Source organism: Temnothorax nylanderi, unplaced genomic scaffold (genome assembly GCF_030848795.1).
Source record: "Temnothorax nylanderi isolate EJ_2023f unplaced genomic scaffold, tnyl_v1.0 TNYL_tig0097_pilon, whole genome shotgun sequence".
Lineage (NCBI taxonomy): Eukaryota > Metazoa > Arthropoda > Insecta > Hymenoptera > Formicidae > Temnothorax > Temnothorax nylanderi.
The window spans coordinates 440471-465723 of NW_027249159.1; the positions used below are offsets into that span (position 1 = coordinate 440471).

Here is a 25253-nt window from a genome sequence, read left to right on the forward strand (position 1 = left end):
ACTGACCGAGCTGACTGTCTCTACGGCTGGCTGGCTGGCTTTGCCGGTGTAGCCACCCAGCCGGCCACCTTCCTCTTCTTCCCGCGTGTGTGCCACCAGTCGGCCGGGGTTTACCTGGCGTTACCTGCCAGCCTGTAGCCTCAGTTCACTCACGTCACTTCGAGCAACCGGTTCGGAGTCCTCTCGGCATCCGCGCACTCGCACTCGACTTTACGCAAAAGCCTACCCTTTCGCATTTCTGCCTCCTTTCCTCGCGTACATACGCGTACATAACTTTTCTTCTTCGTCTTCGATTCGTCTTCCTCCTCGTTCATCATCTTTTACCATTTCTTTTCTCTCCCGTGCGTATTTCTCCGCCGTGTCGTTTGTGCCTGTCGGATATTAGTGCGCGAGCTATATCTCGTACGGAGAGGCGATCGATCGCGCCTTTAATTGTCGCCACCGCTGAGATCGCACATTTTACTTCGCGCCAACTACGAGAGACTCTGATGTGAACGACGGCGGTCCGGACAAGAGTGAAGTTTTGACGAGCTTCTCGTAGCAGGACGCACTCGCGAAGCGAGAGAAAACGGACGACCGATCTGAAGAGGATTGTAAGAAAGAGGATGTTAGCGATACTGATCAGTATCAGGTATATTCTCATTCAGTAAGAGCGGGGGTAATCGACCAACGGATATTACTAAGACGGGAGAATTGATTAAAATCTGATCGACATCTTTATCCCTTTTAGATCGAAACCGGTCGGCAGTTAGAGTAACTTCGCGGCTGCAAGGCCGAAAAATTCAAGTAAAAGAATTGAAATGAGACGCTCAATGCTCATAAGCGGCGTGTTTGCGGAATTATTTCTTATGTGCCAAGAATAAAACTTTGCATGATTATTTTTCCAGATCGGGCGGAATCGTAACGCGGTCTTCGTACGCATCGCTAGAGGCTTAGAAACGATCGTATCCGGTTTAAATGTCTTTCGATGTTTTTATTATCGTTCGTAACGATCACCGGTGAAATCTATTTCTTTGGTGTTCGCGAAGGGGCACGTTCCCAACGGTTTCTCTTTCTTGCGTATCCGAGATTTTCATCGGGTCACTGTCCTCGGGTACCGGTGACCGTTATCCGCCTCGGCTCCGACCTCGGCGCGAAAAATATCGACGCTGAGAAGTCGCGGAATAAGAATGAAGCCATCATCAGGCAGAAGTATGATCGTGCTCGGACGCTGGCCGTCTGGTCAATTGTTAATAACGAGCGTTCGACGCTCTTTTCCTCTCCCGCGATTACGTAAATCCAGAAATACGTTTTTTTTTACGTTATAACGAGACGAATCAGCGATGTTTCGCAGGAGGCGAGCCTCCTCTAGCTCCTTCGTGCAATAATACGAATTACAAATGGCTTCAATATATCAAATGCAGCGCTGCGGTTATCGAGAACTTATCGTACGAGAGCGACTTAAGAGGCTCTACGCGAATAATCTCGCGAGGCTCTTTCTCGGCCGGGTATAACAGAAAGAACGCGACTGCCGGAGTCGTTAGAAAATTACATAACTGCCGCTTGCGGCATGAGAACGCGTACCGAGCGAAATTACAAGTGCTGGTTTTCTGGCCTTTAGCCTGTCGCGCGTGTGTCACTTTTGCAAATATGCAAATGCATCACGTACCGCAATTTATCGGCTCGCTCTCGCGGTAATATTGTTCGCATTCGTAACGGCGTATCTACGTCGTGATTTAATAAGATTTCGAAAGTCACGAAGCCAGACGAAGCGCGCGCGCGCGGAGTGTCGGAGCCCTTGCCCGGGAGACCGTTTGATATTTTATTGTTTTCACAGCTTCACCCCACACCCACCACTAATTATCCTCTCCTTCTCCGTTCATCTAGTCTCTCGTCCTAGATATCGTTGCGTCACTGTGAAATCCTTTCGTCATGGCACCGAGATGCTATAGTCTCTAATTCTTTCTCAGAAGGAACTTTTTATCCCCTTGAATTTTTTCTTACCGCAACTCGACGTTGCAACGATACTCGCGCATCGCACGAATTCACAGACGTAAAACCATTCTTTCACGTGCAAGTTAAATTTCTTTCCGGTAAAAATGAAGCAGATGGCGAAAAATGCGATTTCTAATATGACACAAAGATTTTACTCTCAATTACTTATTTTATCTTACGAGATGCATTATTACGCTAACGTATTTGCACGCGATTAATATTCCGTTGCCGATGATCGGTATTGATGATCGGCGAATGTAAATTAATGAGGTAATTCGGCGATGAAGAAACCAGGAACACGATCGTCGACATCGGGATGATTTTCTCTTTAATCACGTGCCTTCGATACAGATTCATCATCGCTGCGCCGATCGAAACACGGAAGAGCGATTGGGATCGCGCGGCGCGGCGCGGCGCGGCGCGGCGGATCGTAGCACGGATCGTGGTTGGAAAGACGAAGAGAAGCGGGCATTCCAACGAGAAGAGAAGTCGAGGTCACACAAAACCTGTTCGAAGAGTTACGAGATCGCGAAATGTGGGCTTAAACACGCCCGAAACACGCGTTTGTGTTTTCGCAACCATTGTGTATCTTGATTTACACAAATCAACAGACCCCGTCGCGGGACCGGCAGCGCAACTGTGTGTTGCGTCTCAATTTGCGAGGCACACACAAATTTTATCTCTGGTTCAAACCCGACAGACAAACGCTTTGCATATATTAAAAAGAGATCTATGACCATCTGCTGTAAGTTAACGTAACTTGACCGTAACGAAAACAGTGTTTGCAACTTTTCGTTTTTTGTGTTATATAAAAAATTTAGTAACATAATTAATTAATGTTTAATAATAATAATAACGTTTATTTTTGGTTATTAAAAATTCGCGTTACTTATTAAATTGTTATATGAAGCGGAATAAAATTTATATGACGTTCAAAAATATATGCGTAAAATTCTTCTCCTTAAATATACTTACAAAATTTCTTCTTTTTGTCACGATAGAGATGCGCGCACAAACCTATTCTGGAAATAAATTATTTCCTGATAACTGTAGTTTTGTGAAAGAAACGCGCCGGAAAACACGTATCTTTCGTCGAATGACTTCGACGAATAGCTCCGACTGACATACTTAACCATTTTTTTACGACTATGCAGGCTCGATAAGACGTGCCAACGAGCCAACAAAAATCACATCGACATTGACCGAACGGAGGAATGCGATCAAATTATTTTCGAAGTAATAATCGTTGTGTGTACGGGGGCATTTAACCGCGGTGTATTAAAAAGACTTCTGCGAGCAGCCATTATTTCCGTGCCGCGCGTTTCTCGATGTTCGAATAAACCGTGAGAACCAGAATGATGGCATGACCGGAAGAATGGCTTGAGAACTGAGAGACTTGCAGATAGTCGGCGAAGAATCGCAAGCATATACACGGTGCACCGGAGAAGATTCGAATCGTGAGAACCGAGCGGGAAAACTCGATGGTACGCGCATTACTCCCTCGGTTATATACTTTCTCGCTCCATAAATAAATTATTTCGCCGCGTTATGCGCAAAATCGATTCCTCCGTGAAACTTCATCTCGATCATTTTCGACGGTCGTGGATCGATTTTGTCTTAATCAGCATGAAACGAATTAAATCAAGCCGCGCCGTAACCGCTCGACTACAAGATTCATTAGAGGTAAAAAAGGGAACTCACGATGCTAGATAACTAAGGTGTTAGTTTTTTGGTATTTTCTTGGTCATCGGTAATCGATTATCCTAAATAAGACAAAAATGAGAGTTATCGTTTCGACGTTGGTTACCACGAGACAATCACGAAAAATTAGCATAATACGAGAAAACATAAAACACTTGCGGCAAGATATACTATGCATATCAAAAGTTACGATATGCGTAGTTTATGATATTTAATTACGCTTGAAATCAGTCTTTTGTTAGCACAATTTTTTTACCACGGAAAAATTGACTTGGAATTTATAAAGAAACTTTGCAGGAAAGGGGGTACTTGTAACCGAAGGATACAGTGTGATTTCTGATACATTGTAGAAGTGGCTGGAGAAAGACAGGAACAGATAGACGGATACTTGACTAGATTATAGCCTGCGGGAGGACGGAGAGGATAGGAGGCACATCCTAACGTGAAAAACTCGACAACATGGCTCCGGTCGAACCTGAAGAATCGGTGTGGGAACGATTTCGTGGGTGGGAGCGAGCAAATCGAGAGAGAAGCGAGCGGAGATATAGAAAGAGGGAGAGGATTCGCGAGACGAGACGTTGGAGTTTGAAGGACGAGCGTGGAGAACGCCTGGAGAACAAATCATGGCGCGCTTCGCGAGATCTAGCAGACGCGGCTTCCGGGAAGAGTCATCGATCCGTGACGGAAGAACAAGAAGGGGAAAAGAAACAGTCGACAGGCTTAGCACTTGCCTCCGCCTTCGCCGACCCCCTCTGGCACGATTTTTTTTCGAGTTCTGTGTTCTTTTTCGCGGAGACACAAATCCGTATTGACCCCGTTCCGGTCCTCTGTGATTTATGACTCGAAATTCTCGGAGTAAACTTGGGCTATCGGTCTATTAATACCGAAATCTATTTCCGCTGTCATAATTGTACACCGAGATTAATGGCCTTTGTATCGTCTCGTTACGATCGTTCAACATTCGCGGTCTTTATCACGCCATTAACATCTTTTCGCTTTGATTTATCCTAGACTTGTCACTCAGTGCGCGCGTCGAGTCGACAATAGCTGTAGGATGAAAAACCGCTCTTGTTACGTATCATCCACTAAAGTCGTGCACGACATGCGTATAAACACATACAAACATATGCACATATACATATGTGACATAAAGAGACGGACAACTCGGGCACACACATAGGACATACACACATATGCGCTACGGAGAGGTAAATATCCGCGAGTCTAGCGACGATCATGTCGCCACACTTTTCGCCTGACACAAAACAGGCTTGAGTCAAGAGGAGCTCCGGCGCCGAAGATCGCGGGGACGCCGGCCGTCGCCACCGCTGGCACCACTCATCCGCGTCTAAACAACCGAAGCGACCAAACAAGGGAACCTTTCGGCGGAACGGTGACGACGAGGATCACGACGACTGAAAACTTTATTCTCTCGATATTTAGAAATTGTTATTGCTATCGGTAAAGCTAAAGTCTCGGTAGAGCGACTTCTATCGATGGTGCATGTGCATCTGGAGAACGTTGCGAGTTGCGACATACCATTCCTCGAAGGCCACACCGCTATCGATTATTACCTTTCCAAGTTTCTTTGTCAGGGTTTCAGAGCGAGGCGCAACCAAGAGATGGAAATTCCTCATACCAACTCTCCGCTGGCTTATCTATCGGCTTGGATTCTGTAAATGGCACTGGAAGAATTCACGGGGGATTTAAGCAATAGGCCCGTGGAGCTCCCGTGTCATACACAGCGTCCGGCCTTACGGCGGCGCGATAAGCCTAGGAAATCATTTTCTGCTGCGCTTGTATCCGCGGCATTAAAACGTCCACCGACGCCGGCTATCAGTTTATAAACATCAAACACGTATGTATTGGAGAAACTTACATGGACCGAGCTCGTTGCCAACATCGCCCGCTCCACCATGGCTCTCGCCTGCCAGCTTTACACGTGAGACAAGAATTACTTTGCTCTTCGACTCTCTGCAGAGACATGTATAATATAATTCGTAGAAAGTATTATGTCCACTTTGTATAATTTTTCACAATCTATTTCTAATTAAATTAAGTTTCCGTCACTATGTAAATCACTAACTCTTGTTGTCTGACTTAAACAAACTTAAGCAACCAAAACTATTTTCTGATTGCAAACGATAATATTAACCCTAATTAATTTTTCTAAGGTAATCTTTAAGAAATCTAAATTACCAAATTTTGTGCATATCTAACCCTTAAATGCCACCCGGGGTCCAGCGGACCCCAGACCCTTTAGAATGATATATTTTCAAATGTTCCCGTCAAAAATGGAGCTCATATTTATTTATTTATTATTTTTTATTTTTTTTATTTTGGAGCCAATATTTTAACTGTTGGCGATCTTAATTTTTTATACTATGTTGAAATTGAAATTTTAACAATATAAGCATTTTATTCTCTTTTCTAAACCTTGAACAACATTGAAAATAATTTTTATAACTAAATATCAAAAAATCAATAAGTAAGGAGACATTTTTCATGCTGGGGTCTTTTAGACCCCATGTGTCATTTACGAGATTCTTGAGAGGTGTGGCATTTAAGGGCTAAGTAATAAAATTACTAATAAAATAATGTACATTTTATAATAATTTTATTTACTTGAAATTCCATTTCGTGCAACTATTACGAGATACCAGCAGCCTGCCCCTGTTCTCTTTACTTCCCGTGAGCCGCGGAGGCGCCGTGCATACACGTGGCAAGCAACCGCTTGGCAACGAGCAACGACCTCCTCCTGTGCAAGAACACGCCGCAAAGCGTCGCGGATGAGAGTCACGGGGAGACGCATTTGCCGAGCGAAATGCTCGTTTCGTCGCGGCGCGCGGACGATGACGGCGTACGGCGACGACAGGACAAGGAGAGGAGAGGAGAGGAGAGGAGCGTAACGGAGGAGACAGAGCCAACCGGAAACGGACTTTGCGAAGGCAGAAGTAGAAAATGTCCGGGGGGAAAAAAGGCCACGTCAAGGTCCTCAGGCAGATTCGCAACGCGGCTTAAGTCGTGTCACACACCACCTGTCGCGCGCGGCTAAGGCAAGTAAATGCGCAACTCTTCATCATCATCGCTCGCTGGAACCTCTCGCGGAAAAAGCGTCGACAACTCCGTGAAAGATTCTCCCGTTCGCGTCTTATACGCGGAATCGGCAAAATCAGAAAGGAATCCGATGGAATTTTACTTGGAATTCTCATTTCAAACTGTCCGGTATGCCTTAACGTAAATTCTTTACGCGATAATATTTATCATCTCACCTATCTATTTCTGTATTATTCACAATAGCAAGTTAACAAATATTTTGTCGACATTCCTCATAATTTTTCTATAGAAAGAAATATTGAATAAGTTTGCGCGCGAGACTCTTAAAAACACCCAGGTGTTGACTTTCTAAATACTACCCAAGCAAGCTCATCGCATTCTTCGTTGAAACGATGATCGAGAAATAATGCGCAGGGGGATGTAAATCTCGAATCGCAGACAAGTGCAGAAAAACAATCGATTCGACGAAGAGCAAATCGTAATACCGGCATTTGATTACCTGTTGCGTCACACCTGTTGCTGCACGTACGCTCACCACGTGACTTCGTAGTGGCCGTGAAAAGATTTTCTCGATTGTCTACGTGCCACGTTGTACGATATCGCGGCAACGTCTACACGGCACATAGAAAAATATCAATATATATAAACTATTTTTGTGAAAATTATTCCCTTATCAGATACACCTGAATATGTATGTATTACAAATGAAGCGAAGAAAGAAATTTTAAAATATCAGCAGAGTCGGAAATTCTTATCATTTAAATATGAAAAGAATTTGAATAATAACAATATGTAAAAATTAATCTGAAAACGTGTGGGAAAGGATATTCAGGTTTTCCGATTCTTCTGACATGTTTTTAAACAATACAGAAAGGGAGTAGCGCGACGCGCGCGGTTCTAAATACAGCGCAGCTTGTACAACTGGACGTGACGTTTCAATTCGTAGGTTTTCAGCCGGAGAAATGAATATTTTCGATCCCGGCTGTTGATAAAACACCTCGTGGTTCGATCGTGCTCACGTCCTCTCAGGAATCTCTCCCGATCTCATTGTTCGTGGGCAGCAGGGCAGAAAGCGGCGCTTCCGGTTTCAGGTTGAGTTGCACGACGGTCAGACGAACGAACAGACAGGCCTGGCTGCATCCTCTGACTCCCCAGGTAAGCACCTGCGCCATGTTGAGCATGATATAAACGGAGTGGAAGGGAAAGAGCATCGTAACGTCTCATTTCTGCGCTGAAATTCCTCGACGGAGTTCGATGTTCCTCCGATCCAACAAACAAACAATCGTTAAGATATTTTCACCCGATTGTACCTATTTTTTTTTATCGTGAATATTTCGCGATTGCATTCATTCATAATTCATAACGATGCAAGATTTCACCGGTATAATTAATGCGATGTGCATAATTAACAGCGGACGGTGAAGTTTCTGAAACGCGCTGAATCCTCCTCTCTCGCACACGGAGGAGCGGAACCGTGACCTGTGCGTGCGCATAACAACGTTATTACTTTTTTTTTTAGCGCTTCTCCGCGCGGTACCCGCCGCGGAAAATTGTCATAGCAACGGGAAGTGGATAAGTCAGCGCGGAACCGGAAGTCGCCGTGGGATCGCTCGCGGAGGCAACGCTGAAAATACCGAGCGAAACCTTCGTGCTCCCTGGGAACCGCCGATTAGCCACACGCGCGCGTGTATATTTTTCGCCTGTGTCGTGTGTGCGGGCAATCATCGCGGTATACACACGCATACACACGCGGAAACGTGACGACGCGCGGAGTCGGAGTCGGAGATACAAGCACACGCGGGGGACACGAAACGTTAGGCGAATATACGGCGCAGATAAATCCTGTGGCTTTTTACAACGACCGCCGTAGAAGTTTCTTTAATCGTGAGAAAATAAAGATTATCGCTATTCAGCAAGTCCATTGAAAGCCGTCGTCGTGTCCTGGGTAAAAAACTTGGAAACGGAGATTAGAGGGAGGTCAAATCATATTACGTTATTACTTATTACTTGTGTTCCACGTTACACGGACGCAAGTGGAAACGGGTTTAATAAAGGACTTGCCTGCGTACCGTGACAAGGTAGGTCGATGACTCATGCTAATCATTGTTACGCTATGGAGAAACGTTCGGCCTAGCAACTATTAAGAAAAGCATGAAGCCACACTTCGTCTTCAGTCTTTACCGATGTAGCGAAGAATGAACTTGACGAAGTGGTCGAAGGTGCCAAAAACCTAATGAAGCGCATCAATCAATGACACGTCAGCGGACGGGACATCCGGAGTATTCGGACGCTATTTAGCCAGATGTTTGGCAATTGGAGGATTAACAATGACATGGTAATGAGAAGTGATTTCATGCCAAAGTACATTAGAGCGATGTATCTATTCGTCTCTTGGTTTCTAGGTATCGAATTTGATCTACATCCAGAGACCGTGGACGACGTTGACGTCACAGGCTGACCAATGACTTTCTCGGCTCGGCGTCCTTGAAAAGTATGGACACTTTTGCGGTGGTGATTCAACATCGCAATTTATACTGTTGTTCGCTCTGAATAACGTGAGAAAACGCATAATAGCAGCGCAAAAAGCATTTACAAATATATGTTCAAAATCGACGATGCGATTAAATGAATTAAAAGAGCGGTCAATGAATTTTTCAAAAAATTCAAGAACAGACATATCTACTCGCATATTGAATAATATTACAAAATTTATTTAGAATAAAAATGAATTTTCGAAAAGCGCGATTTGAAATGTAGGAAGATGAGGCGAATTATGAAGATCCGATACTGCTGTTTATAATAGTTGGCCACTTTGAAATCTGTATACTTATTTCTCGAAACAACGATCGGTCTTCCCCGACAGTCAAACTCCGCCTTTCCTCGATAACGCGTGCGATGTTCACGGGCCATCAATCTTCGACTATCGTCATCGCGAAAGCTAATATTGACTTACGATCAAAATCAGAACTTCGTAACAAATATATATCGATTCGACGACTCATTCGCATCCGCAAAGTGACGCTAAAAACGTCCGATCTCCGCCAGAACGGACACATTTGTTTCTTGAGTTACCGGTAAATATCGCTAGATATTTACTAGAACTAGATGATATATCGTGGTGGTCACTCAACACCAACATCCCTGTCTAAATGTTAATAACGCGATTCTAAAAAAAAAATTGTAACTAAATATCAGTCTCTCTGTTAAATCAGATCTTTTGAAATGCATCTTCCTGTTAAATATACTCGTACAACAAAATGTTAGCGCACATTTCATCGATATACCATTAAAAATCAGAATTCTTCTCTCCTCGTTTGTACATTATAAATACGTTAATAAAAAAAAGGCATTGTACTGAATGTTCCGGTAGATAGAACATCTACGTCGGTTGATTGGCCACGTAGCCTTTTTGTTGCGTTCCATTGAGTAATCGATGAACGGAGCTTTTATATAATGCGGCACAATAAATGCGGCGCTTATTCCATCGTCGAAAACACGTGTGCGTCGTATCGCTGTCTCGTAACCGCAAACTATTTCAGTATACGCCTCGTACAAAGCTGGTATATGTGATTATTAAGGTGCTTATACTTGTCTTGGCATCGAATGACATCGCGCGACGGGATTTCCGGGAAACTATTATTTTTAGTTTGGTCGGTAATCAAGCCCCGCGCGTATTACGGAACGGATACCGAGACAACGATATCGAGATCACGCGACACACGTGGCCGTTTCCTCTACAAAACTTTCGTTGAGCAGGGAGGGACGAAATTGTTAAACGTTAAGAGGCCCATTCTCGTATTCCGCGTATGAATAAAACAGGTGCACCTCAATAATTTATTTTGCAAGCTGACGCAATATGTAACACTTAGGCTATATACGTTGTATCTATCTCGTTACGCAACAATCGCGCACACGTCTACGTTGACGTTAAAGATCACGAAACACGAGGACGCCAAATATCGGTTACGAAAGAACGCAGTCATGGATTCGTGACGGTAATTTACCCGCCTTGCATTCCGCGAACTTTTTTTTTCCACGATCTCGAATCAATGGAAACCGTAATAGGTCCACGCGCTGTCGTTGCTCTCGCCGATAAAAAACGGCGCGATTTTTCCGCTGATAAAATCGGCGAACGTGCTTTTAACGCGCTTGCAGATCCGCGGGCTAGCACTTAGCGATAAATATAAAAGCCCGCGATTTATGGGGGCTCGCTCTGGTAGCGCTGGGACCCGATACGTGTCGTCAGTCATCGCGACGTCGAGCGTCGGCAGCAAAATGCATCTGGACGATCGCCAAATTTAAAAATAAGTCGAAATTCGAAGGAATCGCCCGATCGTCAGCCGGCTCTCGCTCCGCGTCCGTTGATCGTTTTGCAACGGCAGTAACGTATAGTCAATTTATGAAATATACCACGAGGATATCCGCTCTCTCGTGGACTTTGATATCTACAGCGGATTTTCCATGTTGACAAGCGACTTTTAGACTTTTAGTTAGGTTCTTTAAGCAGCGATCTGTTCCCTTCACAAATGTATCATCAATAAAAATGTTGAAACGCACAGTCATCGTCCAGCATGATTCACGAAATGAATTTCAGGCTCGTCAGACTCATCCGGGAGGGAGCGGTTAAATCTCAGGATTTCTTTCGGGCGAATCTCGACATTCTCGACGAGAGAGCAGCCCCCGTATTTATGGGGTTGACGCAACCGTCTCGCGCACGTTCGTCAAAATATGAAACCGAAAGTTTTAATTTAGAACAAACGATTCGTATTTTTGCGCCCGCTTTTATCGGGCCACGGCTTTCCGCTGGTGGGCCGCTTTTATCTCGGAGCGTCATGCGTATCTCGCGCCAAACCTCCTCGAGGATCGATCGCGCGGTTCCTATAAATCTCGCCGGCTAGATGGTACAGACCGATGATGCTCAGTGAGAGTAAGCGCGAGTGGGCGCGAATGGGGGGTCCGAGGCAAGGGAGGGGGCAACAGAAGGATAGACAGCCTTTTCAGACCCCTCGGTGACCAGTTTAGTTCTGCTTGGCATCCGAACTGCGCGCTGCGCAGGGTCCAGGGATGACGCGGTAATCATCCTCCAGCCAGCAGCGTTTCGAGTTCCGTCCGATCGAGCGGTTCGATGAATATCGGAGAAATGATACGATACAATTCTGCTGCTGCGATGTGCTCCGCTGATCGAGGCGCTTGCTGTCAGAGATCGCATTGGTGTTAGTGCGGCCCGACGCCGCGACGCTCGTTTCTGGGAAGCGAGCGGTTTAATAGGCAATCACTCACGTGCGCCGCTCAGCTGCCGCGTGTCGGAGTTTAAATAATGTGCTACTCCTGAATATCGAATAGAATTGAAAAGAAATTGGAATTATACCGTGAGACAGACGCGTTGAAATTAGAACCAAGGATGACAGCTTAGTTAACGAAGTTGCAAAACACGTAGCTAGGCATACGAAGTGAACGGGCGGAACGCTACCGATTGCAAATACCACTCGCGCACGGGGTATACCCCCCCCCCCCCCGAGCGGAAATCGCGGCAACGCTCGCGTGACGCGTTCGCGACTGCACTTTTTCTTTTTGCAATGATATTTAATCGGAGCACGGGAGAACCGAGCCGATAAAATTCGTCGATAGAGCCGCTCGACGCGTTGCGGCCGCGGTGGAAACGCAGAAAGCGAACTCGTTTTCTACATTCGAATGCCCGAGCGAAACCGCGCGGCGCGCACTTGCCGCCAGTTAAATGACACTTGTGAAATCGACGCGCACATTTTCACCGCTCCGAGCGAGAGCCGCAAGAAAGGAGGGTCGTTGACGTGGACATTCGTTCGGCTCGCTTTCGAGCGGTAGTTATGAGAACACTTCCTGGAGACAATACCGATCGCAAAGTGTTTTCCAATTGAAGGGGAATTCGCGGAAACGCCTGCTATCGTCTTCGAACGCGATCAGCGTGCACCGGGTGATCTTTACACATTTAGACTCGCGATCTTTATATCGAAGACCGACGAAGAGTCGTTTCTGGGAAGCTACAAGTTTACAAGCTACAAGTTGAAGTCACGCACAGCAGACATGAGCGCGGGTAGTCGTCGGTACGTGGTCTAAGAATATCGCGGTGTGTGGATCGTTGAACCAGGGCTTCCTTTCTTCTTTCCACGTGTCGAGGTGCCTGGGAGAAATAAATCAGAAACTTTCTCTGACGACGCTCGGCTCGACAGTACTCCGTAAACGATGTCGGGGGACACCACGTCTGACGACGAGGGATCGCAGGAGGACCCGCCACGATATGACATCGACGATTTGGAAATCATCAAGACTATCGGTAAGCTCGAAATATTATCCTAGCCGAAAAGCCGATTGGGATTACTCTGTTTTACACTGAGCTCTCTGTCTGTCTCTTCCTATTATACAATTTTATTTTTATTAAAATTTTATCTAGCTAATATTTGTGGTTGGCATAAGTGAATAGTAAAGACTAAATCGATACAATACGCAATTTTTGAATTTGAATTCTATGAAAGAGTTATTTTATATTCATTTTTCAGAAAATTTCTGAGAATTTTGTTTATAACTGGCACGATGTAAAAAAAAAGAAAATTAAACTTGATAGCGCGATTAATATCTTTTAAAATATTGATATATATTTATCAAATTATAAATACTTATATAAAATTACAATTAGAGAAATTTTTTACATTAACGATGCATAAAAATACTGTTAGAAAGTTGTTAAATTCAGAGATATAAATTTGTGAACGTCGTATGTATATTTGTGCAAGAATAAATAGAAAGTAGAAACTCAGTTCGCAATAATAAAAATATAATATTTCGGATCACACGGGATTTAAGAAAAAATAACGAGCGAGAAGAAATCAAATTTGTCGTTTTCGAAGTGGGACACCAGAGAGTAAGAGGATATGCGGTATATATATTTAACTGCTCGTTAAAGTCAGAATTATGTGAGAGAATGGTTCGGAAAATTGCAGGTGCTCGGCCGGTGAGACTCTCTTTTTCCTCTTTTCGTAATTTTAGCCCCAGATGCGTTCGAGCTATACCGCCGTCATTAGAGAAAAAAATGTTTTAAGACCCAGCTTCTGGATTTCGGTGTCGCTTGGACAATTTCTTCGCTCGAGACTGCCGCGCGACGACGCTTCACCTAAATTCGCGTCCGTCGCGCGCGAGTATTTAAAGCGTCCACGCCATCACCGGAAGCGCTTCGTCGTTTTACCGTTGACACCTGTTCCAAGTCATCGTTGGCCAGCGGTCTTCTCACCGTCGCGGCGGCGTCTGTATAGACGACACGCATGTATCATGCCGCCCGGCCGGCCGCCCCTGGCTAAGGGCCTATCACGCGGCCAATTTCGTCTCGCTATTCCACGCGCGAGATACACTTTCGACACAACTGACACAAGTGCACGCGCGCATAAACATCGAAACCTCGCGCGCGGTGGCCGCTGCAACGTGACGGCCAATTTCGCTGTTTAATTTGGCCAAGGCTCATTGCATGCGCGCTAATTGGTCACGGTACGTTAACCAGAACAACCGAGTCACCTGCATTCGTGGGAAAGTGCATTAAATAGACCGCGCCGCGCAATGCATATCACATCAAAAGAACGTCGAAAGCGTTGGTAATTAACGGTCACTTCAATGGTTCAATAGATGCCACATTTTGCTATAAACGTACTTGTTATTCGTGAAGTCGTGTTGCATTGAACTTTTTTGATCGTAATATCAACGGATCGAAGACACCCACCCAGTATCATCAGGATGTTTCGTTAAATACGAAAATTATTCAATTTAATAAGATTGGCTCTCATAATATTGGAAAGAGGAAATTATTATGATATAAAATAATTATAAATTCTAATTTACGGATAGGGGAGACCGGGGCTAATTGTCACACTTTTCAAATACTGATTTAAAAAAAAATGTTAGCAATATTTTATAATATCGTATACTACTTTATAATGTAGCTACATCCTTTAGGTGTAAGAAATAAAATATTAGACTTGCATATATTTATACACAAAAAAGTTATTTAATTCTAAGCAAAATCGTGCAAATGTGACAACTTACCCCATACCCAGGATTGGTTGTCACATGACTCTGGATTGATTGTCATGTGTCATGTATCTTTCATGTAGAAGAAACATACGACAAATAGTTCCTGGTTTAATATTTTAAAGTTAGTGCCAGTTTTTGGTAAATTTAACTAAATAATACATTGCAGCATGAATTAAACAAAAAATTAATAATTTTCATAAACTTTGTAATATAATTCTCATAAACTTAGAGTAAATGAAAGAATAATAATTCTTATAAACCTTGTAATACTTTCATAACTTTGAGTAAATAAAAGAATAATAATTCTCATAAACTTTGAATCCCATCTCATTTGAGACAACTTAGACCCTGAACGGTCAGTTTGAACAAAAAAGATTATATTTATAAACTATGTTGCAATGACGGTTAACTAAATACAGGAAAAATTATCTAAAACTATAATATTTCTTATGACTAAAAAGAAATTACGACTAATAATTCCAAAAACCAACGGAACAATAAAAATAGAGGAACAAGAAAAATTTACTCACGACCTCCAATTTTTAAAAAGTGCTCGTAAATATCACATGCGATGTTTTTGAAACGAGCTATTTCGTACACCCGACTAACACGATAGGAGCAACCTACACTATAGAGAAGAATATTTCACTCAATCTATTAAGTGAGATATAAGCTTTGTAACAACTTACCCGTGTGACTTCTAGCCCCGGTCTCCCCTATCTTTAAAGTCGCGCTTGTAAACCCCAATAAATATCTACATAATTTAAATATTTAAATACAATTTTTAGGCACAGGCACTTTCGGCAGGGTGGTTCTCTGCAGGCATCATGAAACACCTCTCGCCCTAAAAATCCTCTCCATGGTGGACGTGATCAGACTGAAGCAAGTCGAGCACTTGCGCAATGAAATCACAATCCTGAAGGAAGTTAAGCATCCTTTCATTGTCAACATGTAAGTATTATACGTCTATTATTGAATGGAAAACATTGCTTGAGAATGGTTGGCAATTACTCCCTAACTACTTCAAGCGTGCTTGTTCGAACGCGCGATGTAATGAAGGGAATGAACAAAGTGTTGCGTTTGTCGGTCAAGGAAAGGATTCTCGTGAAGACGATACGATAAAAAAGCGCGGCCAAGTCTAAGCAGATACATGCAAACGCCGTTACGACTTGCGCCACGTCGCGAATAATAGCTGGATAAAGGCGAGAGAAATCGATCTACTCGCGAGGGGAACGCTTTTTCAGTCAGCGCTGCGAAATCGAGATCTGCGCTCGCGTAACAGCTCAGCTTGTCACCTTCTTTTCAGACTATGACCCCGGACTATATTCATAGACCGTTTCTTATTTCAAGACCGTCTTTAAGTAACGTCTTAAGACGCTAATACGGCTCTGCGATTGGTTTATAACATCTTAACTCTAGCTTGCCACACTCCGGTCCAGTGGACCGCTGAACGTTTTTCAGTTTTCTAGTTTTCACGTAATAACATAATTTTCTAGTTTCCTTATAATAAGTTCAGTTTAAATTCAAATCATTTTCTTGACCTAATAATTATCATAAACATCTTATTCAGAGTCTGTACTTCCAATTTCTACAGTACAAGCTAAAAAATATTAATTAGAATGAAAATGACAATGCGTCAAAGTCGAGCGGTCTCACGGACCGGAGTGTGGCGAATTGAGGGCTCGAAAATAAGTGTGACCAAGCTAGGATTAAGAGATTATGGGGCTGCTTTTTTCAGGCTGTGGAGCGGCAGGGACGAGGCCAGGGTGTACATGCTGCTGGAGTTCGTCGCCGGGGGAGAGCTCTTCTCTTACCTGAGGGCGGCCGGAAGATTCGCCGGACCCACGAGTTGTTTCTACGCGGCCGAAATAGTTTGCGCCCTGGATTATCTGCACAGCAAGCATATAGTTTACAGAGACCTCAAGCCAGAGAATCTTCTCCTCGATAGTCAGGGCCACCTCAAAATCACCGATTTCGGTTTTTCCAAGAAACTTACGGATAGGTGAGTCACTTAGAACGAGAATAACTTAAAAATAGGATATGAATTGACGACGATTGAAAATAAATAAATTGAAGTTTGCTTGTTAATAAAACGGAAAAGCGTAAGCGTGTAACAGTAAAATTAACAAGTTTACATAATGAAATGTTCTGTAATCTAATGTCATTTTTTGTTTTTTTTTCTTACTAATTTCTGTAAGTTTAAATTGCATTGATAAAGACCATCTGTTATAAAGCAAGATCTGCAATGTCACGCAATTAGCATAAGTTACGGCTGAACTTCACCTGTTACGGCATGTCATAATAAACATTGTGAAACCGTGGCTATAATTAACACGTGCATTTTTAGAACATGGACTTTGTGTGGTACGCCAGAATACTTGGCGCCGGAAATAATTCAAAGCAAAGGACACAATAAAGCCGTAGACTGGTGGGCGTTAGGCGTTTTAATTTACGAGATGCTGGCGGGATATCCGCCGTTCTTCGACGACAACCCTTTCGGGATCTACGAGAAGATCCTGAGCGGTAGGATAGAATGGCCGAAGCACATGGATCCCATCGCGAAGGATCTGATCAAGAAATTATTGATCGCCGACCGTACCAAGAGATTGGGAAACATGAGGCAGGGCGCCGAGGACGTCAAGAGGCATCGATGGTTTAAGCTGGTCGAATGGCCCTTGGTAATTTGATCATATCGGTCTACTTAATTTCGCGTGATGTACGTGTGATGCGCAGCGAGATAAAAAAGAAATGACGGAAGCAAAAAAATTAGTATTTAATAAGTGTAATCACTGTATGCGTGCCTTTACGTTTCGTGATATGTCGGAAGCGCAGCGGCGGTTAAACGATCGATGAATGTCCACAGGTGCCGCAAAGAGCCTTGACACCCCCGATAAGGCCGCGAGTGAAAACGCCGGGCGACGCAAGCTGCTTCGACGATTATCCCGAAACCGACTGGCGTTCCCAACCACCCTTGCCGCCGGACCAACTAGCTCTGTTTCAAGATTTTTGACAGCTAGTGTGACGATACCCCTTGAATAGTCACAAATATTCTACGCTCACAAGTTCACCATGGCACCGCGCTAAATAGAAGAACTCACTTTGTGGTATAGAACAACCGTGATCACGATATGTTGATAATAATTAATTTTCCATTCTGTACATAGGTATAACTTTTTATATTTCGTTGCGTGTTACTTATTTATTTGTACGTGCTCTAAGCTAGATATTCCTTTTTGTTGTTTTCATGAGATTCTGTAAATAAAGGTTGAACAGTTGAAATTTTAAGTGTACATTTTAATGCTCAACTTATCTGTTTCTCTTAAAACTGTTGAGAGTCATAAGATATTACGTCGCCATACGTATATTGCTGAGCTGTATTTTAAATACATATTAGAATCGATTTATACTTTTAATCGCGGTCGTCGGAAAATAAATCTGTTTAAAGTACTGCATTTATCACGATTATCAGATTTGCCATCATATTTCATTAATTTTGCAAAACGTAATAAATTATTTAAAGTCAACCTTGACACGCTAGGTTTGCTTGATCGCAGCAACACAGCAACTTTCTACGCGAAGCGATAAAATCAACGTGATTCTGATCAAACAACAGTATAAAGCAACACACCGTAGAAGAAGCATTGTCAAGAGAATAGTTCTGTGTGTGAAATATTTTGTCAGCAGTGAACGTCAAAGAAGTATTGACAAAACCGTGGATTTTGGTCTACGTCACGATGTTAGATACTTCACAGCATAGGCGACATAGAGTGAAGAAGATTACAGTGAAACATGTAGAAGCCTCGAAAAGTATGAGAAAAGAATTATTCGACCATGCTAATATCAAATTGTACAATCGGTCGGTGGTAAGGAGTAGAAAAGTGACTGCTCAACAGCTCTTGCAAGAATATCTGCCTATCAGTTCGGTGCATGGCATGCAGTACTTCAGTAAATTGCAAATAAAATCCGGCATTATCGGAAAGATCTTCTGGACTTTAATTATGATTTGCAGTTTTGTGTGTAGGTATAACGAATGTATACACGGAAAGAACGGTTTTGCTGAAGTATCTAAAAATTTAACTAGATACCTACAGATCTAAAAATAATTTTGTTGCCCCATCAAAATAATTATATATTGTAGAATACTCGAACTGATTGCTAAAATGTCAAAATATTTTTTATAGCATTATTATCATACTTCAGCGACCTACTATAATTATTTTGATGGTGCAACAAAATTATTTTTAGATCTGTATCTAGCTAAATATTTTATAGATACTTCAGCAAAACCGTTTTTTCCATGTCATACACATATATAACATCATTACATATTTGCATTTTTAACCCTTTGGCTATGATTGAGTTGATCACGGAGCAGTACCGCTGTATGCATATGCACAGCTCGATGAAACAAATGCAGATCAAAGAAAATGAGGACATTCTGTTTGATAGCGATAAGACATTGAGCGATAAGAAAAGAACCATGCTATAATTTATAGCGTTTTGTCTCAAAAGATCGTTTAAAATAAAGCCACTATAATGACATGGCCAAAGAGTTAATTATTAATTAGCTGTAGTGCTTGATATATGTTGGAATTTGTCAAATGTGACATCATTCTTTTAGTATTAACTTTGATGTTCCATCAATTCTGGGTGCGTTACAGCACTAATCCAACCCGCAGCATCATTCGGTCGTTTCACGTGCCAATATTTAGGGCCCCCTTCCCAGCTGTGACTATTTGTCCATTAATACCACCGAAGACTGCAAGACGCAGAAAAGTATTCGAAAGTTTGCATTTACCGCACAATATGACTAACACCACAGCGAAATTCCTAGTTAGGTACATGTATTTTTTATTACAGTGCACGTAATGTGTAAAAGTAAACAAATGCAATTATGCAATTCTCCAAACAAGCAACTAATATTTAAGATTTATATTTAGTAATAATAAAGAGTACGAAATTTCTCTTAGATACGGACCCGCATTTGCGAATGAGAATGCTCCTGGTGGTAAGACGCATATGGACGAGTTGAAATTACTGTTAAAGACAAATAATATGACGCTGATAGATTTAATAAGAGCTTTGCGACCTTGCGAAGACATATTCGATTTCTGTAGTTGGAACGGCGATGAGAAAGATTGCAGCGAACTGTTCAAAGTATCTTACACTTTTGCAGGTATATGTTGTTCCTTCAATTATCTTCTCGAAGATTACATAAAAAATGGCAGGTAATTATATCTATTTCATTACATATGAATTATTATTATTACACAATTGTCTCACGTCTTGACTTCGTTTCAATTAAAGTAAGGCCACTGCAGAAGATTTCGACGATCTTCTCACAACTCCTTTCTACGGACCAAGATCCGGTCTTAAGGTTGTTTTAAATCGAGATTTTTTGGTCGAGGATGATGGCACGGAAGAAAAATACGTCAAATATTCGACAAATTCCGTCGGTCTTGTGGTACAAAATTGACAGATGTAATATTATTAACGTTTCAAAATAATTTAACGTTCTTCGAATAATTTTATGTTTCATGTATTAAAAAAGAAAATTATATTCACGAATGTCGGTGGGAGACATTTGCCTCCCACATTTCTTCAAATGCGTATTGTATATTTGATTTTTTTTTCTGTGAGATAGATGTTCCCTCATCATCCTCTGGAATATGTCACCACTATAGCTACTAGACAAATTCTGCAAACAGAGCAAGAATTACAGGTGATTATATATTTTCATATATAAATATGTACCTTAGAAGTAAAGAATCGTATCTCCGTTACTATGAATTTAGAGAAAACAAGGTTTAGAGTTTTAAATAGGAAAATACTATATTTTTTTTACATATAAAATAAAAGTTAACTGACATGTTTAATAGTACAACTGCCAATAACACGCCGTATCCGGTTTAAAAATTAGGCACTGTAAAAATTTTTAATATGATTTTTTCTGAACATTGTATCTTGGGAACTAGTAATAATAGACATAAGACACACTTTACCATTTTATAATTTAAGCTCCTGTTATATTAAAAAATGTATTAACTCTATTTTGACAAAAACTGGAGGTACGATTCTTTACTTCTTAGGTACAGAAATACAATTTATATTCTTTTAAGTGATATTATAAAAAAAAATGTTTAATCAAACATTTCCTAAGTATTTCGCATAATATCTGATTATTACTTTGGCGCAATCTAGATCTCCATAGATCCGTCTGTCAAGAAAAAACTGTCCGGGTATTATAAACGAAATTCTATCGGTAAATGGGTTCCAAAATGCGCAGACAAGAAAACTGAACTGAAGTATTTTCCTGTATATCAATATTCCAACTGCTTTATCAGCTGCTCTATAGAGGCTGTTCTCCAAGCCTGTGGTTGTGTGCCACATTACTACACGCCTATAGCTCATAAATATTCTTTAAGAGTAACTTTAAAGTTTTATAATGAAATGATGAAGATTTTATAATAAAATCATATATATATAGCATATTCTATAAATTAATATACTAATACTTGTAGATTTGTGACTGGGAAGATTTCGAGTGTCTTTACAGGAACGCTAACAATATACGGGTCATTCAAAATGTTTTTACAGAAAATTTCACGTGTGAATGTTTAACTCCATGCTGGAACGTAATATACGAGTTACGAACTTCCATGCTTGTTTTAAGTGGTGATCACTATTTTAATCCCCCGACGTAGTAAGTAATAATAAAACAACGCAAATCACATATCTCTTAAGGCTCCTGGGTACTCGTCGCGGCCATGTTGAAATGTGACGTCAGAAGCGAGAAATGACACGTTAGAAATTCTTACATGGTATTTCCAAATAAAGAGATATTTGCTTAAAATAACACTACAGATCACTTCAGCACATTTCAAAAATACTCCGAGTTGCATCCCTTTCCCTTAACAGTTAACATCCGTAAAACGAATGTGAAACGATGCAGGCTTATGCGCAGGCGCATGACTAGGTTTTGTATTACATTCATTTTACGGCTGTTTATTAACTGTCAAGGGGAAGGGGTAGACCTAACCTGAACTCGGAGTATTTTCGAAGTATGCTGAAGTGATCTGAAGTGTTATTTTATGCAAATACCTTTTTATTTGGAAATGCCATGCAAGAATTCTCAACGTGTCAAATCTCAACATTTCTCGCTTCTGACGTCACATCTCACGAGATGTCGGAAAAGAGCCCAGGAGCCTTAAAACATTGTTTTTAAAAAATATATTGAATTTCCATACATATATTTTTTTTTATTTCAGCCGAAATCTTTCAAAAGCTCAGTCTGTTCTAAGAGTATTTATGCAATCCGAGACATTTATAGAAATGGATACAATCCCGGTGGCTGACGAATTATATTTGCTAGGTAAATGATCGTTTCCACTTCCATACTAATCTTTTAATGTCTTAATTAAAAGGAAATTTTTTCAGCATCGCTGGGTGGCATATTTAGTCTTTTCTTGGGATGCAGCTTCATAAGTGCCATCGAGATTTTTTACTTTGTAGGATTATTTTTTCGTACCAACTCCAAGAAATCAAAATAATCGTCGATCAGAAGTTTCACGAGCAATATATTAAACAATATTGTGTAATTAAGATTGTAAATTAAACAATATAATTGGATGTCCGATCGCATCAGAAGGATTGATTAAATGAGATACTTGTTGGCATTGCTACACCGGCATCTTTCGGGACACCGGGTGTGCGGATGCCACATCGAGCAACTACGAATCTGGAGCGATTAGATCTATTTCGAGCGGTTACTGGAGCGCTGCCGTAACATTTAAGTCCACGCCCGTGAAAATGTTTACTATACGACGAGTGTCCTATGCTACCGCGCGCGGGCGATCTTCAGAACGAAATCGTGTAACAAATGACCCACACAAGTTATGTTGCGATTTCTGGCCCTTCTTCAGGGTATCGTTCAATCGGTTATGTAACTTGACACGCACTTAATTTTCGTACTCGTGTATCTCATTTAATTTGTGCATTTCGTCATCCGCACCTGCACGCACCTGTCCGTTAATGTTGGCAATAATATAAGGAACATTTGAAATAGCCACATGGAAATATAACGGGATACGGTCAAGTACGGAGATAACAGATTTTTCAAAATAAAATAAATGTACAAAAAACACGTGATCTGTCAGAGGCGAGCAAACTTGATATTTATATTGGTGATTATAGAGCAAGAAAAGATGAGAGGAACGGATACTTTGCGTATACGGAAACAGTGGATATTTATATCATAAAAGTCAGTATTGAGAAGTGCTCGAATACAACAAGCGAGTAATTCAATACTTGTGCCATACGGCCTCAGGAAACTCTCCGCCTTACATAACGTTTGAAAGCTTTTCGCTAACTCAGCCCTAATTGCGGCCCAACATTGAAATGTGTACTAATCATGTCGTCTATTTTTGCGTACGCTGTCGAAAATACCGATTTAGTTCTACGCGGAACGTACGGTCGAACTTCGAGAGCTGGAAGCGCCGACTATTTTTGGAGAAACGCCCACACATAAGGCGGGCAGCGTCGTCCACATCTCTACAAAGTTCTCTCTATTTGCATCTCTCGTAATAAAATTCGCATTTTTTCGTAATTGCGTCCTTCTTTTTCAATCAGTCTGCTTTGCGCATACCTCGATAATAATCACATAATAACGAGTTATTTCCGGAGCGGCAGAAAGTAACAGCGAAATAAAACTACTGTAGCCGGCTTTCCATACGAAGAGATTTATTTTATCGTTTGTAGCGCGTCGTGCATCGAAAATATATACTACAACAAATTTTTAAAGAAACTTTTTATAATACATTTTTAATATCGCAACTGTGTGAAGGTAAACAAGAGCCGAGATATACGAACGTACGTGAAACAAACTGATATATTTATTTCGGTCACTTCCCAGATGAGCACAATTCAATGACGATGCAAATTATAACTGTAGATAATGTATCCATAGCTAATTATCTAAGAAGATGTAATTAGTGTAAAATCGATAGCCGATTCCCACGACGAAGTGGCAAGAAATTAAAGCGAGACACAATAGGGGAGTAAATTTTTTAAATTTTTCCTATTGCCCGGTAAATATATTTTTGAATAATTCTCATCGCCGAAATCGGTCACGAAAACAGTCAAGGATAATTTGCGTAGAACATGTCTCCAGGCGCCCAGATTGTAGAAAATATAATAAATGAGAACTGGTGAGAGCTTCGAACGAGGTGTCCGTGACGATTTTGGATCCTCTGAACGCATCCGCCTTTTGACACGTCTTTTCTCTGTTGTTCAGCCCTAAAATATACGATGATTCATATTTGAAATATTATTAAATGTAATTTGAGTTTATATATTGTTGATCGTTTAATCGAGTGATTTATTACTGATAAAACAATATAGAAAACAATACAACATCATAAGATATATAAGATTAAAGCAAAGCAAAATGAATAATGAAATTCCGCTTACTGTTCGGAGATTTCAATGACCAATTTAACACACAATATCTTCTTAACCCCATAGTCTTACTCTGTAACTTCTTTCATATAATCTTAAAATTATAAAAGCTACGAATACATTTAGACAATTTTAATTAAAATAGTGAAAAGCTTTCATTTTATGCAATTTTATCAATAATATCAAAATTAAATTGCGGAAAATACTCGGGACGCTCGACGCGAGTACGCAAATGAAAATCGGGATATTTAAACACATTCATTAATAGACGCAACTCACCATGGTGAGGAATGTCTGTCGTGCTTAAAAAAACAACCCTGAGTATAACACCCAAAGCGAGATTAATAGAAGAATAAGGATGAAATACGTCATTAGAAGGTTCGTCGTCTCGTGGGCCGCTTGTGGCATGTTTTCACCGATATGGACAGCTCTGTGTTACGACATACAAATTATATTATTCACTAAAAATACACTCATTATCCGATAAATTAGATTATCATAGATGAAGAATCAATCGATCATCTTTTTCAAATTTATTTTATATAAAACGGTATATAACATTATAATATTTTTATTAAAGTCGTTCCGATCAATCTTTCTTTGAATAAATAACGATGATACTCACGAATGATTGGATAATCACGAGCTATAATTACGAAATTTGCCGTTACAATAGCCGGTTGTACTCTATTTCCGATTGTAAATGTTATTACATGAGAACACTTTGAGAGCTTTCTATCTTCAAGATCACTCGGATCCAGGAATGCGTTCCTCGCCGCCCTACGTGCGATCGTAGACTGGATCACGCGGTGCAGGATTCGCGCGCTCGGGCCGCCTTGCGCGATCCCGAAATTCCTCCAGGAACCGCATCACCATCCCCACCCGTAGCCATTCGCGTGTACCGTGTCGCACCTTCCCGCGAAGCACCTTCTGCTCCAGGATTGGCAGAAGTCGAGATCCCACCATCGGCTGATGTTGCTTGGAGAGCAACGAGTTTCTCGCTACCTCGAGTT

At 41.5% G+C, this 25253-nt stretch overlaps 2 protein-coding genes and 2 long non-coding RNA genes across 4 annotated transcripts; 3 read left to right on the forward strand and 1 right to left on the reverse strand.

Annotated features, from left to right (window-relative positions):
• Nucleotides 1-7671: 7671 nt before the first annotated feature.
• Nucleotides 7672-11290, forward strand: LOC139775371 (uncharacterized). Its single transcript, XR_011718813.1, has 3 exons — nucleotides 7672-7887; nucleotides 8252-9067; nucleotides 9135-11290. It is a non-coding gene; the product is annotated as an uncharacterized lncRNA (long non-coding RNA).
• A 398-nt stretch (nucleotides 11291-11688) lies between these two features.
• On the forward strand, nucleotides 11689-18063 carry Pka-c3 (Protein kinase, cAMP-dependent, catalytic subunit 3). Its single transcript, XM_071711271.1, has 5 exons — nucleotides 11689-13042; nucleotides 15573-15735; nucleotides 16523-16786; nucleotides 17132-17462; nucleotides 17648-18063. Exons 1-5 carry the CDS (start codon nucleotides 12952-12954, stop codon nucleotides 17792-17794), a joined length of 996 nt encoding a protein of 331 aa, XP_071567372.1. The 5' UTR covers nucleotides 11689-12951; the 3' UTR covers nucleotides 17795-18063.
• A 330-nt stretch (nucleotides 18064-18393) lies between these two features.
• Nucleotides 18394-22425, forward strand: LOC139775343 (sodium channel protein Nach). Its single transcript, XM_071711269.1, has 9 exons — nucleotides 18394-18801; nucleotides 19406-19622; nucleotides 19755-20012; nucleotides 20092-20248; nucleotides 20429-20506; nucleotides 20986-21210; nucleotides 21306-21487; nucleotides 22053-22156; nucleotides 22222-22425. The coding sequence occupies exons 1-9, from the start codon at nucleotides 18519-18521 to the stop codon at nucleotides 22332-22334; spliced, it is 1617 nt and encodes a 538-aa protein (XP_071567370.1). The 5' UTR covers nucleotides 18394-18518; the 3' UTR covers nucleotides 22335-22425.
• Nucleotides 22426-23653: 1228 nt separating this feature from the next.
• Nucleotides 23654-25053, reverse strand: LOC139775345 (uncharacterized). The gene is made up of 3 exons (XR_011718808.1): nucleotides 24866-25053; nucleotides 24520-24670; nucleotides 23654-24078 (listed from the first exon to the last, which is right to left on the reverse strand). It is a non-coding gene; the product is annotated as an uncharacterized lncRNA (long non-coding RNA).
• Between the last annotated feature and the right edge of the window lie 200 nt (nucleotides 25054-25253).

Bases quoted from the DNA above. Each gene is read 5' to 3' on its own strand.
- LOC139775343 (XM_071711269.1), top strand. From the start codon at position 18,519: ATGTTAGATACTTCACAGCATAGGCGACATAGAGTGAAGAAGATTACA. The intron at 18,802-19,405 runs GTAGGTATAACG...TCATTCTTTTAG, and splicing joins TATGATTTGCAGTTTTGTGT to TATTAACTTTGATGTTCCAT. The intron at 21,488-22,052 runs GTAAGTAATAAT...TTTTTATTTCAG, and splicing joins TATTTTAATCCCCCGACGTA to CCGAAATCTTTCAAAAGCTC.
- Pka-c3 (XM_071711271.1), top strand. From the start codon at position 12,952: ATGTCGGGGGACACCACGTCTGACGACGAGGGATCGCAGGAGGACCCG. The intron at 15,736-16,522 runs GTAAGTATTATA...TGCTTTTTTCAG, and splicing joins CATCCTTTCATTGTCAACAT to GCTGTGGAGCGGCAGGGACG. The intron at 17,463-17,647 runs GTAATTTGATCA...GAATGTCCACAG, and splicing joins AGCTGGTCGAATGGCCCTTG to GTGCCGCAAAGAGCCTTGAC.